At 31.9% G+C, this 17,998-nt stretch overlaps 1 protein-coding gene across 5 annotated transcripts in view; it reads right to left on the bottom strand.

Annotated features, from left to right (window-relative positions):
• LOC105204433 (Bardet-Biedl syndrome 5 protein homolog) overlaps window positions 1-17,998 on the bottom strand; it is a 101,892-nt gene that overhangs the window by 15,329 nt on the left and 68,565 nt on the right. For all 5 annotated transcript variants that reach the window (XM_039458686.1, XM_039458687.1, XM_039458684.1 and 2 more), the window contains one exon: window positions 8,906-9,007. In XM_039458686.1, the coding sequence (XP_039314620.1) occupies window positions 8,906-9,007 (102 nt within the window). The remainder of the gene's footprint in view (window positions 1-8,905; window positions 9,008-17,998) is intronic.

Genomic DNA, 17,998 nt, shown 5'->3' with positions numbered 1-17,998 from the left:
AAATAAATAAATATTAAATAAACATTTAAAAAATGTTTACTAAAATCATTTTTTCAATTAAATAATTCATGAAAAATAAATACTTAAACAATATTAAATAAATATTTAAAAAACGTTTATTAAAAAAAAATAAATAATAAATATTAAATTAATATTCAATAAATGTAAAATTAATGTTTTTGAAATTGTTGTTTCAAATAAAATATTAATATAAAATGAATATTAAATAAATGTTAAGTAAATGTTAAATTAATGATTTTATAAACGGTTTCTTTAAATAAAAAGTTAATGTAAAATAAATATTAAATTAATGTTGAATAAATGTTAAATTAATGTTTTTAAAACATGTTTATTCAAATGAAAAATTAATGTGAAATAAATATTAAATTAATGTTGAATAAATGTCAAATTAATGTTTTTAAAAAATGTTTTTTCAAATGATAAATTAATGTAAAATAAATATTAAATTAATGTTGAATAAAGGTTAAATTAATGTTTTTAAAAAAATGTTTTTTTTAAATAACAAATTAATGTGAAACAAAATATTAAATTAATGTTTAATAAATGTTAACTTAATGTTTGTAGAAAATGTTTTTTTAAATAAAAAATTAATGTGAAATAAATATTAAATAAATGTTAAATAAACGTTAAATAAACATTTTCCCAAATCATTATTTTAAATATTTAGTTAATGTTAAATAAATGTTAAATAAACGTTAAATAAATTTTAAAAAAATATTTTTTCTAAATCATTATTTTAAATATTTAATTAATGTTAAATAAATATTTAATAAATATTTTTGTTACAATGAATTGTACAATGAAAAATTAATATTAAATAAATATTAAAAAAACATTTAAAAAATATTGTGTGCTGATTGGGATATAGGGTGAGTCAGAATAAATATTGTTTTTTTTTATAGGCATATTTGTAATCAAATTTTGAGACGATTTTTTCTTTAGTAAAAATTTGTCTGGAGCTTAGTTTTTAAGTTATAAGAAGAAATATCATATGACGAGTTGAATATAAGTGATAAACAGGGATGGCGCGACTCACTGTTACACGCGGGTGTTTCCGTGAAACGCCTGCTGCGCTCAAATGACACAATAACACACGGACGACACATTCCCATTTAAACTTTCTCTCTCTTTCTCTTTCATTTTAATTATGCTATATTTAACTTGTCTAATAACGATCTCTGTCATCCGACCGTCAAATACCGAGATGACCATGAAATCTTCAAGTTTACGGTTACAGGTGCGACACATGGGCTCAACAGTATTATAATGAATGTACACCCAAATAATAAAATTTAATGCAAATGGGATATTATTTAACCCTTAAACACTTTAAGTGGGTCCGGGAGACCTTCCTTTACTTTAGTGCCATTTTATTTTAATTAAGCAATGAAGTTAGTCAATCATAGTAGTCGATAGAGATTCAAACTTTTTTGCACCTAGCTCAATCTTTTTTCTCATTCCGTCTTCACACAGTAAGCGATCGAAAATCTACGGTAATTTTCAATATGTGTTTAAGGGTTAAATATCATTTGCAAGTTAAAAGTAGCACATTTAAAACACACAAGAAGGAAAAAAAAGAGGAGGGGGGGTGTTTGAGGCGTTTTCAGGCCAAATATTTTATTTTGAGGAATATTTTTATAGTTTTTGCATATAATTAAAAATAAAAAAAAATATTTAAAAGAAATTGATTTTGATAAAATCAATTCTTAAATATTTTGAATAAATAATAATTATCTTGATAAAGTTACTTATGAATCATACAATTTTTAACGAATAATGTAAATTGTATTAATCAATATTTTCATTTTGCATTGCCGCATTCTGATTTACGTCTTTAACCAATCATTTGACACATAACCAACAAAAATTCAGTCGACTGCTTGCTATCGTCGAGTAAATACGTGTTTCTTTGATTACGTCCATAACAGACGTCCATAATCCAACTTGCGTAAATTGAGAAAGGGACAGGCCATGTTGGAATCCTTGCAGAGACGAAGGAGTCTCTCGGCTTTGTCTTTTGTTTGTGTATAGGTAGCGGGGCCCGTATTGGCTGTTTGGCCGGCTTGTATTGGTTTATGTGTGGAGGAGAAGCGGGGAACACAATGGATAGATCGAATACGGAGGCCGCGTATAACTCTTCTTTTTTCAAGTTTCTTATAAAGGCTCTACGGTCACTGCGTTTGTCTCGCTTTTTCTTTTCTTTGCCCATATCAAGTGATTTTAACGCGTCGAATGATTGCAGTGATCAGTAGTGATTAATAGTAATTAATAAAATCGATCGATCGGTTTGTCGCGTCGTTTTGTGTTTATCGATCAAGTGAGTAAATAATGTAAATGTGGTGAAATGTGAAACAGCTTTAAGGGATAGAGCACAAATTTTACTTGAGCTGTCACATCGTGGAAACAATAAGCTGATCGCCGTATGGGATGATGCGTGAGTAAACATGCTCAAATTTGTTCGAACCTCCTCTCTCCCCCTCTCTTTCTCTCTCTTTTCTTCCTTTTTTGTACGTTTTAAATATGCTACTTTTAATCCCTTGCCGTACCATTTAACTCGACAAAATCCGGGCTAAAGCGGTAGAAGACGACGCACGCTAAAGAGGCCAGAGTGATGTTTGAGAACAATTGCAATACAATGGCCCAATCTTTATTCCACGAGTTTGACTCGTGATGTTTACGTTTGGCCCAATCTTTATTCAACGAATCTGACTCGTATTTATGTTTGGTGCAAAATTTGTATCACGAGTCAGACTCATCAAAGTACGGCAAGGAGTTAACTTGCAAATGATATTCAAATAATATCTCATCTGCATTAAATTTTATTATTTGCTGGCGTACATTCATTATAATACTGTTGCGCTCATATGTATCGCATCTGTGACCTTAAACTTGAAAATTTCACGATCATCCCGATATTTGACGGCCGGATGACAGAGATCGATATTTGATAAGTTAACCCTGCCGCAAATTTACTTTGAAACACTATAGAAATGTTTATAATTTTGAATGTGTTTTTTGAAACAAGCATTGCACATACGGAATGGGGTTCTCCTTCTACGACTTTTATAATTTTTAATAAGGTAATACGAATGTTCATTACCTTATTAAAAATTATAAAAGTCGTATAAGAATAACTTCATTCCGTATATGCAAATGCCTGTTTTAGAAAACACATTCAGAACTACTTTTCTATAGTGTTCTAAAGTAAATTTGCGGCAGGGAAATACAGCATAATTAAAATGAGTGAGACAGAGAGAGAGAGAGAGAGAGAGAGAGAGAAAGAGAGAGAGTTTAAATAGGAATGTGTTGTCCATGTACTGTTGTGTCATTTAAGCGTAGTAGGTGCCTCACTAAAACACCTGCGTGTAACAGTGACTCGCGTCGCCCCTATACAACTTGTATCCGACTCGTTATACGGTAACTATTTTTTTTTATAACTTAAAAACTTTTCTTATAACTAAGCTCCTGACAAATTTTTACTAAAGGAAAAATTGTCTCAGAATTCAATTACCAGAATATGCCTGTAAGAGAAACAATATTTATTCTGACTCACCCTGTATGTTATAGAGGTGAGGGTACTGATTAACTTTTCCTTATAAATTAATCAGTGATTTTGTATAGTCTTCGAGATATACTTTCATAAAACTCATTTTCAAGATTTCATCATTTTTATTATGACATAGGTTAACGACTTTTCATGCAAAGCGAGATCCACCCCGCTCATTCCCCTGTTTAAAAGCGAAACGAGGTCTATGATTGTACTGTTTCACATGGGTTTGCGACCTTCCATGTAAAACGAGGTCCACCCCACTTTCTTCTTTGCTTAGGAGCGAAACAAAGTCTATAATTGTGCTGTTCTACATGGATTTGCAACTTTCGATGCAAAGTAAGGTGTTATAGAGTGAAAATGATAAAATTTTGAAAATGAGTTTTATATAAGTATATCTAGAAAATTATACAAGACCGCTGATTAATTTATAAGGAAAAGTTGATCATTACCTACACCTCTATAACAGGGTTGCAAATAATTAAATAAATTTTTAATTTAATTATCTACTAATTAAGAAATAAGTCTGTAATTGATAATTACGGACTTGTTTAATTGATAACTAAATATACAATCATCAATTAACAACTAAACTAATTAATAGTTAAAATTCTAATTCTCAATTATATAGTTAATAATTAATAAATTAGTTTTTAATTTTTAATTACAACTAAAGTAAATTAACAATTGGATTTTTAGTTATTAATTATACAGCCTGCAATTGATAATTAAATTTTTAATTCTTAATTACGCGGTTTCTGCAATGAAGAATTAAATTTTTAATCGTTAATCATAACTAAATTAATTGATAAATAAGTTTTAATTGTTAATTATAAGTGTAACAACTGACAAATAAATTTTTAATTTTTAATTACATCTTCTGTAAATATGAATTGAAGTTTTATTCCTTAGTTATACTAGGTCTAATTAAGAATTAAATTCCTATTTCTTAATTTCGTAACTAACAAGGAAACTGTCACGGGTATCCGGCGCCGATATGATTCTCCTTGAAATATGTTGTTAAACAGAAAAATTTTAGAGATCCGTATTTTTTTGTATGGGCGGAATCTCATGGTTAGGGGGTGAAACTCTCCTTTGAAGAATAACGGTACTTTTTTTTCAGGGCGAATATCGTCATAAGTATAAGAGACAGAACAAATTTTTTAGAAGTTGTACGGTTTAAAGAGTACTTTAAAGTTGTAAAAAAAATTTTTTTTTGTTTAACAAAATATCATCACCACTCGAAGTTTTTTTTTCAAATTTTTTAATTCTTTTTCTGCCAAATTAAAGGTTTTTTTCCAAATCCAACCATATACAACAAAAGTATCTTACGAAATACCATTGTTGAGAATTAATTATACCATAAACACGTATACGCTCTCCCTGCTCATATGAGTAAGTACCCAGATAGCGAAACCTGATAGGAGCATGAATTGAAAATTTATGATACACATTATGCTGGCAAAAATCAAGCAGCAGCCAGGCATGATTTGTTGTTTCAGTTAATGTTAGCAGAAAAATAGCAAAGTCCGAGCAGAGACTGCGTGTTTAAAAAAATGCAGCAAAAAATGTAGCAAAATTTATTGACATAAAAAAAACAGAAATCGAGTTTTGTGTGTTGGCACAACAAAACGACAAAAAATAAGCAAAACTTACACATACCAAATAACGTCACAATCAGTAGGCAAAATGTAGTTAAAAATTTATCATAATGGCTGTCACATTATGACAACAAAAACGTGGCAAAAATGCAGCTTGATCTGTCTCATTAAGTACTGACAGCAAAAATGTAGCACGGCGTGCCGTCATGGCGTGACGGCAAAAACACGGCAAGTATGAAACGCGATCTGCTTTATCAGCTATTGACGGCAAAATCGCAGCAGAAATCAAGCACAGTGTGCCGTCACAACATGACAGCTAAAACGCGTCAAATATAGAACACGAATTGATTAATTATAATTTTGGATTGAAATGGATTTAACCAATAAGTACTGGCGCCACCGCGCCGACTCCCCAGCTCATATTTCAGTGAGAAATACTTTTAGGAGCTGCTTGTTGTAACCTTGAGACGAATTCTCGCTTATTCTTTTCAAACGTGACGTGTGTGTAAAACGCTGTTACACATAAAATTTTATATTTTTACATGTAAATAACAATTTGTATTGTTATTTCATCTTGTACATAAATTAAATATTTAAATCAAATTTAATCTTTTTTAAATCTTTTTTAACGAAAAGAAACAAGAAATATATTTTTTTGTAAACTAAACATTTATTACGTTTACACTAATAATGTATTCCGTTTTAATAAATCTACTGGGTTTCGATCTTATTTTCGATCGGTTTTAATACCGTATTTTTGGTGCAGAAATCTTGATCGATTCAGATTACTTTTTTTTTTAATCGGTTTTAATTGCATATTTTCGGCAGGGCTATATTTGCCGCATTTTAGTTGTCATATCGTGACGGCACACTATGCTCGATTTCTGCAGCAGTTTTGCCGTCAACAACTGATAAAGCAGATCGCGTTTCATATCTGCCGCGTTTTTGCCGTCACGCCATGACGGCACGTCGTGCTCGATTTTTGCTGTATTTTTGCTCTCAGTACTTAATGAGACATATCGTGCTGCATCTTTGCCGCGGTTCTGCTTTTATAACGTGGCAATATTTAATACCGTATTTCTGTTGTCTTTTTACTATCAGTTTCTGATATTGCAGACTGTGCTCGATATTTGCTATGTATTTGTTGTCACGACGTTGCAGCAGATAATGCTCGATCATTGCTGCGTTTCTATCGTCGTTCTATGTTGACAAATTGTACCGTTAGAAACTATGCTTAATGAGGAAGTAGCAGCTTGAAATCTGCTGTTAATTCGTGATTAAGTTTGCTGGCAAACTAACGGCAAGCTGCTGGCATTTTGCTATCTAGGTAATTACTTCGAATCGTTGAACAATAAGACGTAATTCGATAAATGAGGAAATTGCTGCGATTGATATATCCAGCAATACAGATTATAAATAGTATTAAAAATTATAGTTTTTACTATTTCTCTTTAGTAAAACTTTTATTGCTTATTTATTTTTGTATATTATTTCCTCATAATACGTTCAGATTATTTTCTTAAAAATTTACGCTTTTACATCTTATTTATTTGTGCTTTACATAATAATTTTTAAATGTACTTAATAATGAAGTAATTTTTAAATGTTTATATAATTTTATATTTTGTAATCACTCACTCATTATATTCATTATACTCATTATTACAGTAATGATACTCGACGAAGAAATGTTTTAAACATAATGACATCTTGCACCATGAACATCTTACTACAGCTATATTATTGCAACCTTTGATATCATATGTTGTTGAAGTTTAAAACTAAATTCTTCTAGTTTTTCGTTTATATAACCACTTTTAAACTACAAATATTTAAATAAGTTGTGATATTGTGGTGATGCCAATTGGTTGTGTATCAAAGATTGCAATAATATTATATTATTTCCGTTTATGCAAATTTATATTACTTACGCATATGAGTACGGACAGTGTATACGGAGGCGTTTATAATTAATTCTCAAAAATGGTATTTCGTAAGATACTTTTGTTGTATATGGTTGGATTTGAAAAAAAATAACCTTTAATTTGGCTAAAATAAAATTTGAAAAACTTGAAAAAACTTCGGGTGGTGGAGATGTTTTGTTAAACAAAACAAATTTTTTTTCTTTACAATTTTAAAGTACTCTTTAAACGGTACAACTTTGGTTTAAAAAATTTTTTTTGTCTTTTATACTTTCGACGATATTTGCCCTGAAAGAAAAATACCGTTATTCTTCAAAGGGGTGTTTTACCTCTTAAACATGAGAGGTAAAACGCCAAAAAAATAAGGATCTCTTAAATTTTCCTGTTCAACAACATATTTCAAGAAGAATCAAATCGACGCCGGACACCCGTGACAGTTCCCTTGTTAGTTACGAAGTTAAGAAATACGAATTTAATTCTTAATTACAGACCCCGTATAACTAAGGAATAAAACTTTAATTCATATTTGCAGAAAACATAATTAAAAATTAAAAATTTATTTGTCAGTTGTTACACTTATAATTAACAATTAAAATTTATTTATCAATTAGTTTAATTATAATTAAAAATTTAATTCTTAATTGCAGAAGACGTGTAACTAAAAATTAAACATTTAATTATTAATTGTAGGTTGTATAATTAATAACTAAAAATCCAATTGTTAATTTACTTTAGTTGTAATTGAAAATTTAAACTAGAGAGATATTCGACCAATACATGTAACATACAATTTCAAATAAGAAGGCCTATTCGGTCATAGCTAGATCTTAGTGCTTTATATGTATATATGTGATTTTATATACTTTCTCAGACTCAACCAAACTGCGCGCCGTTACTTTCGGTCATATAACACAGTTATGATCGAATAAGAGTTAGTAATATCACTTTTATTAAATTAAAATTAATTTATTATTACTTGATGCTTACTAGCATCTATATTAACCCTTTCCCCCCTGAAAAAACTGTAAAGAATTTATTGCGAAAAATATCACCTCAGCCAGGGTTCGAACCTGGGACCTCCCGAATCTCCGGTACTAAGATCTAGCTATGACCGAATAGGCCTTCTTATTTAAAATTGTATGAAAATTTAAAGTTTATTTATTAATTATTAACTATATAATTGAGAATTAAAATTTTAATTATTAATTAGTTTAGTTGTTAATTAACAATTAAAATTTTAATTATTAATTAAAGAAGGCTTTAATTAGAAAGAATAATTTTAATTATTTAATTATTAGTATCTAATTACAAATTTGGCAACCCTGCTCTATAACCTATGTAATGCTCAAGATTATCGGTGAGGTGTCCTCTAATTTAAACTATTACCGAGGCTTTTTCTAATTTTCAAAAAATCTTCATTTTTAGACAGCTGTGAACTTATGTGGAACAGTACAATTGCAGGTTTTGTTTCACTATGTAAGCCTCTGCTTAGGGGGAGAAAGAATAGACATCGCTTCGCGTGGAAAGTCATGGAACAGTGTTTATTCTCTTGTTGGAAGATACTCTTAGACTGTCGGAAAAATAAAATTAAATGATTTATCAGAATGACCATTTACCAGAAAAGAATGAGAAATGTATATAATGCCCGAAAAATTTGATTAATTTTTTTCTATCAATTATATTGACCGAACAAATTGGGAATTATTCATATTGATCAACCATTATATATAATTGTCAATTACTCAAATTGCCCGTAACATATATATATTCAATATTTATTTATTATCATTACATTTTTATAATTTAATACTTACATTTCCTATTGTAAGGTAAGGAATCGATACATTAAATTGATGATTCACATCCGCATACCATACCAAACGTATATTTGTTATAATAAAAGTTCCAATATTTCCCTTAAAAACAATTATTTCTTATTAACAATTATAAATTATAATATAAGCAGCAATTTAAGGCAGAAATAACATTAAAAATAATCAAAATATTTTTCTTAAGATTGTTTTTTGGACATTTTAAACTATATGAAATGACATTTGAATGTATAGGGTGTCCCATTTTAAAAAACGCACCTCGATAATTCTTCAGTGAAGCATTTTCAGCAAAAATGTTTCAAACAAAAATTGTATGGTTTCAAGGGGGTCATAAGATGATGTTATTAATTTGACCTTGAATAGTTGCTTGAAAGTCACGTAAAGGACACCTTTAATTTTTTTAAATGGGACTGCCTACTTTTTATTAAATATTCTTGTAGCTTATTTCGAGGCTTTTCCAAAACACTACAAGAAAGTTTATTTTTGTTGAGTACTTTCCGAGTTGTGAGGTTTGAAAGCTACGGTGTACTGTAACTTTCAAGCGTTACAACTCGGAAAGTACTTAACAAAAATAAACTTTCTTGTAGTGTTTTGGAAAAGTCTCAAAATAAGCTACAAGAATATGCAGTAAAAGATACCATATTAGAGTATCGGTAGTTTCCTAATTAAAGGGTACCGATACTACCTAACATTCTATATTTTTTATTGCATTTTCTTGTAATCCATTTCGAGAGGTTTCTAAAACATTATAAATAAATTTATTTTTCTTAAAGACTTTCCGAGTTATAACGCTTAAAAGTTACAGTATATCGTAGCTTTCAAGCCTCACAACTCGAAAAGTACTCAACGAAAATAAACTTTCTTGTAGTATTTTGGAAAGGTCTCGAGATAAGCTACAAGAATATGTAATAAAAAGTAGGGAGTCCCATTTAAAAAATTAAAGGCGACCTTTACATAACCTTCAACCAACTATTCAAGGTCAAATTAATAGCACCATCTTATGTCCCCTTCGAAACCATACAACTTTTATTTGAAACATTTTTGCTGAAAATGCTTTATTGAAGAATTATCAAGATGCGTTTTTTGAAATAGAACACCCTGTATAAGATTAGTCAAAATGATTGTTGGACTTTCATAAATTTTTTGTGGTAACCCACACAGCACGTGAACATCGTTCGGATATCCTAAATTTATGTTCTAAAATGTCCTGTTAATGTCTTCGTACTTCAGACGTCCACAGAAAGTTCGAAGGAAGTTTTTTGCACTTATATAATTGGACATCCAGAATATATCCGTTGGACATTCCGCGGACGTCTGACATACGGAGACATAAATAAAACATTTAAGGACATAAATTGGATGTTTGAAAGATATTCACGTATTGTGTGCATTTTCGGGTCCTATTTGATCACGTTGCAATTAATCACAATCATTCACAGTGATCAAAAATTTTCCCACTCAATTCACTAATTCGAAAATTTTATATTAAATTAATCAATTAACAAAGTAACAATCATTGATAAGTAACGTAATTGTAACAAAGACTACTGCACACACTTTTCGTAACCATAATCGTAAAGATGTATCATAAAAATTAATCAATCAGAATGAGAGTTTAAAAATAATGACATTACATTTTGGATACTTTTCAATTGTGATTTACTCAAAATAAAGTTTTAAAACTGTAAACATTATTTCTTCCTTGTTTATCAAAGATTTATCACAGACAAATGATGTTTACAAGAGCTGTGAATGCTAAAGCGAATGCAGCTTAATAACAAGAAATATTAAAACTTATATAGAGGAGAATATGTTAAATCGAACTAATGTAAAGTCCGGTAAAACTGCAGAAAAGGGGAGCAATCTCTGACAACCTTAACCTTGACATATGTTGTCAAGGAGAAGGTACTAATTGTAAATGACTTACAAAAAGTTTTAAGTAATGCTCATTTCTTATTTAAAAAATATTAGAGAAAGAAAAAAAACAGTGTCAGGGGAGAGAGAGTTATTATTTAGATGCTAGTAGCATCGTGTTTTATTAAATTAATTTTAATTTAATAAATGTGATATTACTGACTCTTGTTCGACTATAACAGTTATGACCGAAAGTAACGGCGCGCAGTCTATGTTGAATCTGAGAAAGTATATAAAATCACACGAGTAAATATAAAGCACCAAGATCCAGCTACGACCGTGGAAGGCCTTCTTGTTTAAATTTGTAAAAAACAGTTTTTCTTAATTATTTCAAAAAATATTTATTTTACAAAAAATGTCTCAAAAAATAAAGCTTATAAAAAATTCTATAAATAAAGTTCTATACATATTTTACTTAACTCCAATACTTCAGTTGTTATCCCTTAAACACATCGATGTAAATTACGGAAACACATTTTCGGGTTTGGGAGACTTTTTCTTTGAGAAGCTGTAACTTTGATTACAATCAATATTTTACCACAATTTTTTTTTATTTTTAATGAAAGTTCAGAATCTCAGGAGTGTGACTGCACAATCAGCATTGTGGAAAAATAATTTATTGTGAGGTTATAAAAGAAAACCTATTAAGCAAAGATAAGAAATTGGTCAAAAATCCACTTTTCTTTCAAAAAGTCATATCTTCGCAACAAATTTTTAAGGACTTTCAAATACGATGTTTTAAAGCTAAAAAGTGATTTTCAAAATAAAATTTGGAAAAGTTATTCCTTTTAAAAAGTATAATTATGTAACATGGAGAATATGAGATATTTTTGGGCATCTAAAAATTTACTTAAAAAAAAAATCATATCTTTGCAATAAAAAACTTTTAAAGACTTTACAATACGGCGTTTTAAAACTAAAGAATCATACTTTCAAAAAAAATTATATCATTGTTATTTCTATTAAAAAATATACTTATGTAACAAGACTAATATGAGGTATTTTTAATTAAATCGTGTCTAAAATTGAAAATTAATGTGTTTCATGATATATTTCGGGAAAACTCCCTTTTCTACAGCATTTTATAGTATTCCAGCTTTAGACAGAGTATATGCGAGTAACATCCGCAAACCGACCTGTTCGTATTTTGTCCAGCTTTTTTATGTAAAATACAAAAAAAAGTTTTATTTACACACTGTATGGGTCACATTGACCCTAACAAAACTTTACTGCCGTGCCGTTTGAATTTTAGTTGACCAAAAAAATTGATCAACCATATCAATCGAAAGAGGAGATTTCAAACTTTTTTTTACGTTTTGGTCCGAACCTCCTATCTCATTCCATCTTCACATAGGAAGCGTTTGAAACTTCATATGGAGTTTCTCAGACCCACTTACGTGTTTAAAGGTTAAAATCAAAAAACTATTTTGTATGAATTTTATTTATTTATTTTATTTTCAATACTGTTTTGTATGAAAAGTACACCCTTGAGCGGGGAGGGTTTGCCGCTCTCCCGCGTCCCTTCACCCCAACTTACCTAATCTAACCCTAAATTTTCTGTGGCCGATTTCCACATGGGTTTACAACTTTCCATGGAAAACGAGGTCTACCTCATTTCCTCCTGTGCCCTCGCGAGCGAAACGAGGTTTGCGACTTTCCTCATATAGTACAATATATCTGTAGACCTCATTTCGCTCGCGAGGGCACGAGGGGAATGGAGTGGACCTCGTTTCGCTCGAAAAGTCGCAAACTCATATGCAAGTCGATCACAGAAAATTTAGGGTTGGGTTGGATTAGAGAAGGGGGTACGGGGGAGAAGCAAAGCTCTCTCCCTGCCCGATTATTTACTTTTCACGCAAAACAGTATTGAAAATAAAAAAAAACTCATTTTAAAGTTGTTCTGTTATAACAACTGAAGTATTGGAGTTAGCTAAAATATGTATATGATCTTTTTTGTAAAGCTCATCACAAACTTTATTTTTTGTTTGATTCTTTTTTTTGTAAAATAATTATTTTCTGAAATAATTAAGAAAAACTGTTCTTTCTTCCTTTAATATTACTCTTTTTAAATAAGAAGTGAGTATTACTTAAAACCTTTTGTATGTCATTCAGTACCTTCTCCTTGATAACATGTGTCAAGATCAAAGTCGTCAGAGGTTGCTCCCCTTTTCTGCAGTTTTACCTAAAGTCCTTATAACTGAACGTGTGACAATTTGAAAGTTTGCTGTCGTAACATTCATAGAATAGACGAAAAAATATTTTTAGCCATCGTGCAAAAATTAAAAGAAAAGAAAATTTTTTAAAATCATTATTTTAATGATGTTAAACTTTTAAAAGATAATTGATTTAAGAGATAAAGAGTGTAAAATTTCAAAATATTAAGCGTTTTGTGATTACTTTTGCGGTTTATTGCAAAATTTGTTCTAATGTTCAAAAGGAATACTACGTCGGAATTGTTGTGCCACTTTGAGTGAACTCACGCCTCTCGACAATGACCTCTGTCAACAATGTTATCACTTCTCAATTCAAACTACGATTTAATTACACGATCACTCGAAAACTTCAATAAACTCGACCTGTCTAGACAACTTTGGACGCCATGCAAAATCGCATCAGCTCTTTCAAGGCTAATTGGGTGAAATTCCAATCATATCATGAAAAGTTATACTCTACGCGTACCGCTGAGATGGAAAAGTTGGCATATTTTACTGACAATCTCCACTCAAAGTGTAAAGAAAAATTATCTCGAAGCATTTGGGAACATGCTCGACATGCTGGAAATGCGGAGTTCCGATGTCGAGTGTAAAACTGTTGCCATCGCTCCAAATTCATCAAATGGATCTTATTCGCGCCGACTTCCTCGCATCAAATTGACGAAATTCTCAGGCAATTACGTACAATGAAATCACTTCCGAGATCTTTTTACGTCTATGATCATGGACAACAACAAGCTATCTGCTGTCGAAAAATTCAATTATTTAAAGATGAGTTTGACCGGTGAACTCTCACAACTCTTAAAGAACGTTTTGATTTCTGGCGAAAATCTTATACGCTGCTTGGACACTCTCGTTACTTATTACAAGAATAAACAAATTCTAATCGACGCAAAATTACTTGTTCTATTCGCAATACGCAAAGTGAAAATCAAAAGTGCGTCGGATCTTAAACGACTTCTCGCTGACGTGAAGGAAGCTCTCGGTCTCCTGGAGTCCCTCAATTGCCAGATATGCCATTAGCATTATCTCATCGCCTTCATGATCAACTTGACCTGGAGTCGTTAAAGGAGAGATTGGGAAAATATTCTCGGCGCAAATCTATTCCTCCAGCCTTTGACGATCTCTTTTCTCATGGAACGCATACACGCTTTTGAAGCGTTAAAACGCTCTTGATGTGCCAAAGCGCAAACAGAACTCAACATCTTCCACTTCGTGATCTCCAAACAACGCAAAAGCCTATTCAACGATCACATTTGACAGCAATGTGCACCGTACAACTCGGGGCATTATACTGCATTGTGCCCAAAATATCTAGAGAAGCCTCCTGGTCAACGACGTAAATTCGTTATTTCAAAAAATTTGTGTTTTAACTATCTCGAACCTTATCAATTAAAAGTTTGTCGTACTGTAAAACGTTGTCATATTTGCTGCAAATAGCATCATTCAAACTTATATAATTTAATTGGTGAGTCATCCGCTACGGCCATTTCGCCGTCGGCGTCCATAAGTTCGTCTACTGCGCTTACCGCAACGTCTTCCGCATTTCAAGATCTTCTCAACATGTTAGAGGGACTTTAACAACGGCGGGCCATGTCGCTCATTCGTGTGTGATTCGACGCTCGATGGTGCTCCTTGCCACAGCTCTTGTCACTGTCCGTGCTCAATCAGACGAACGCTATTATTACGTACACCCAGCGTATTTAATTCTGTCCATGGGAAAATTTTCCAAACTGAAAAGTCACCACTTTCTATATACTCGCAGTTTATGATTAATGTAACGACTAGAGTTCATTAGTCGTTATGTTAATCATGAACTGTAAGTATGTAGAAAGATAGCGACTTCTCAGTTTAGAAAATTTTCCTATGGACAGAATCAAACACGCTGGGTGTACATTATTAGATCAAGGATCCGAGGTATCATTTCTTTCTGAATTAGTCGCATAGTTTTTAAAACTATCGTGTAAATCGGCTGCCATCCCAATTCTCGGAATCGGAGTACAGTGATTTATTGGGTGTACAATTTAGTTCGGTCCGTTTTCAAAAAATGGCTCTAGGTGTTATAAATGGTTGTCGGCGACAGCTGATTTTTGTTGTATTATGAAGTGTTAACATTTATCAACAAAATATTGTTTACAAGCCTTTGAGTTTTGTACAACAAATTTAATTTTTACTGCGTTGAAAATGTCGAGTTTTGTTCCAAATAAGTACCATTTGCGAGAAGTTTCGATTTTCTGTTTCAATTGGAAGAAAAGTGCAGCTGAAACGCATCGAATGCTTGTGAAAGTGTATGGTAAATATGCACCATCGAATAAATCTTGTAAAGAATGGTTTCAATAATTTAAAAATGGTGATTTTAGTGTTGAAGACAAACCATCGTTCGGTTCAACCGAAAAAGTTTGAAGATGAAAAATTAGAAACATTAATCGATCGAGATTCGTGTCAAACGCAAGGAAAGCTCGCAAAAACGTTGGAAGTTACTCAACAAGTTATTTTGAAACGACTCAAAGCCGCGGGATACATCCAAAAGCAAGGAAATTGGGTCCCATACTAATTAAAACCGAGAGATATCGGACGACGATTTTGCATGTCCGAAATGTTGCTTGAACGGTACAAAAAGAAGTCTTTTCTACATCGAATCATTACCGGGGACAAAAAATAGATTCACTACAACAACCCAAAACACAAAAAATTGTATGTAAAACCCGGCCAACCGGAAACATCAACGCCGAAGCCGAATATCCATGATGCCAAGGTAATGTTCTGTATTTGGTGAGATCAGAAGGGTGTGATCCACTATGAGCTGCTAAAACCTGGTCAAACCATCACGGGAGACTTCTACAAGCAATAATTGATCTGTTTAAAGCGAGCTATAGCCAAAAACCGTCCAGAATATGCGACCAGACACGAGTCCATAATCTTTCACCATGACAATGCTGGACCTCATGTTGCTGTTCCGGTTAAAAACTATTTGGAAAATAGCGGATGGAAAGTTCTCACCCGCCTTATAGCCCAGACCTTATCCCTTCCAATTACTATTTTTTTACTACCATAAGTTAATCGTGCGAACCTAAGAACCAATGCAATACGACCGCAATGATTCATAATGGGTTTGTTTACTATTCTTGCACTAGCTGCACTAGTTCAAAAAGTGTACACTAAAACGTTTTCTGTTCCTGAAATGATGTCAACAAGAGGCTTATTTTCTATTCCTGCACTAGACTGCACTGGAACGTTCCTTCTTGCTTTCACTAACTTTGAAACATCTACCTATTTCATTTTAAGTGTACACTTATTTAGAGAGTTCAGGAACAGAAAACAAACGGAAGATTGTTTTCTATTACAGTGCAATTAAACTCAGTGTACGAGTTCAATAAACTGACTGCCCTAGGTCTGGAGTCAGTGCAAGCAGTGTAAAGCAGTGTAAGCAATGAATTCAGACACAAAAACACAGTTCGTGTCCGGACGTGTTACCAAACCGTCCTAAAATAAACTCAAATTTATTCATTCACAAAAAATATCTTAAAATGAGTATGCACAATAACATAAAATTCACAATTTATTAAATAATCAGAATTATACCCTGATAGCTATGCATGTTTTGCAAAATCAGGCAACTTAATGCTGAGCATGAATTTTTGACTAGTTGCTGTGTATTTGCTGAAAACATAACGCATAATCCTATAATATTCAACAATATGAGAGCAGATTTGAAACATTTTATGTCAACAGATTCAAAGCAAACGGAGAGCAACTGTTGCTTATTTTGTTGCCAACAAAATGACTTCTATTCGTGGAAAACATTTTGTTTTATCAATCATTTTCAACAACATAACAGCAACGTGACGATAATAAAAAAAGATAATGATGCTGTGCTTTTGTCGTGTATTTGTTAAAAACATTAAATATATTAATTATTGTCTTGTAACCAAATAAAATGTCGAAAATGATTTGTGTGTGTGCGCGCGTGTGCGTATGTGATTGTGTTTGCGCGAGCGAGTGTAATGTAATAAATAAACAGGAGTAAATTAATTATTTACTTGGCTATCAGATCGGATTAAAATGGATTTAACAAGTGCTGGCGTCACCGCTAGGTGGCCACGCCGCGGGAGATTTTCTCGTGAATCGAATGCGGCGACAGGCGTTATATCTAGGTGCCATCGCGGCAGACACTCCAGCTCATACTTCCGTAAGCTTTTAGGACTTGCTTGTTGTAAGCTCGAGACGAATACTCGCTCTCATTCTTTTCAAACGTGACGTTTTTGTGGAACATTGGTCCACATAAAATTTTATATTTTGTATATGTAAATAACAATTTGTATTATTATTTAATCTTGTTCACCCATGGAATTTGATTTTGTCCATGGGGAAATTTTCCAAACTGAGAAGTCGCTATCTTTCTACATACTTACAGTTCATAATTAACGTAACGACTAGAGTCCTATGTAAAGAGAGAAGCAACATCGAACCCCCACCACAACCTTCAGTATCCAATTGAGTCCTCCACCGCCATTTTGGGACCGTCGTCATCAAACACCAATAACACCATTCGTATCATTCTACAAACAGCTGTGGTCACAATATGGCTCGCTTAGCCAATCAAGTATCAATCAGATTACCAATCAGAGCTTCGGACATCAATGTCGCTTCTCTCTTTATATAGGACTCTAGTAACGACCAATAAGCTCTAGTTGTTTCATTAATCATGAACTGCAAATATATTGAAAGTGGTGACTTCTCAGTTTGGAAAATTTTCCCATGGACAGAATCAAAGTCCTTGGGTGTACATAAATTAAATGTTTAATTTAAATTTAATTTTTTTTTTAACAAAAAGGATACAAGAAATACTTTTTTGTAAACTAAACATTTATTACGTTTACATTAATGTATTCTGTTTTAATAAATCTATCTGGATTCTGATCTTATTTTCAATTAGTCTTAATACCGT

Source organism: Solenopsis invicta, chromosome 16 (assembly GCF_016802725.1).
Source record: "Solenopsis invicta isolate M01_SB chromosome 16, UNIL_Sinv_3.0, whole genome shotgun sequence".
In the NCBI taxonomy this organism is placed as follows: domain Eukaryota; kingdom Metazoa; phylum Arthropoda; class Insecta; order Hymenoptera; family Formicidae; genus Solenopsis; species Solenopsis invicta.
This window is presented reverse-complemented; position numbering and strand designations above follow the sequence as displayed.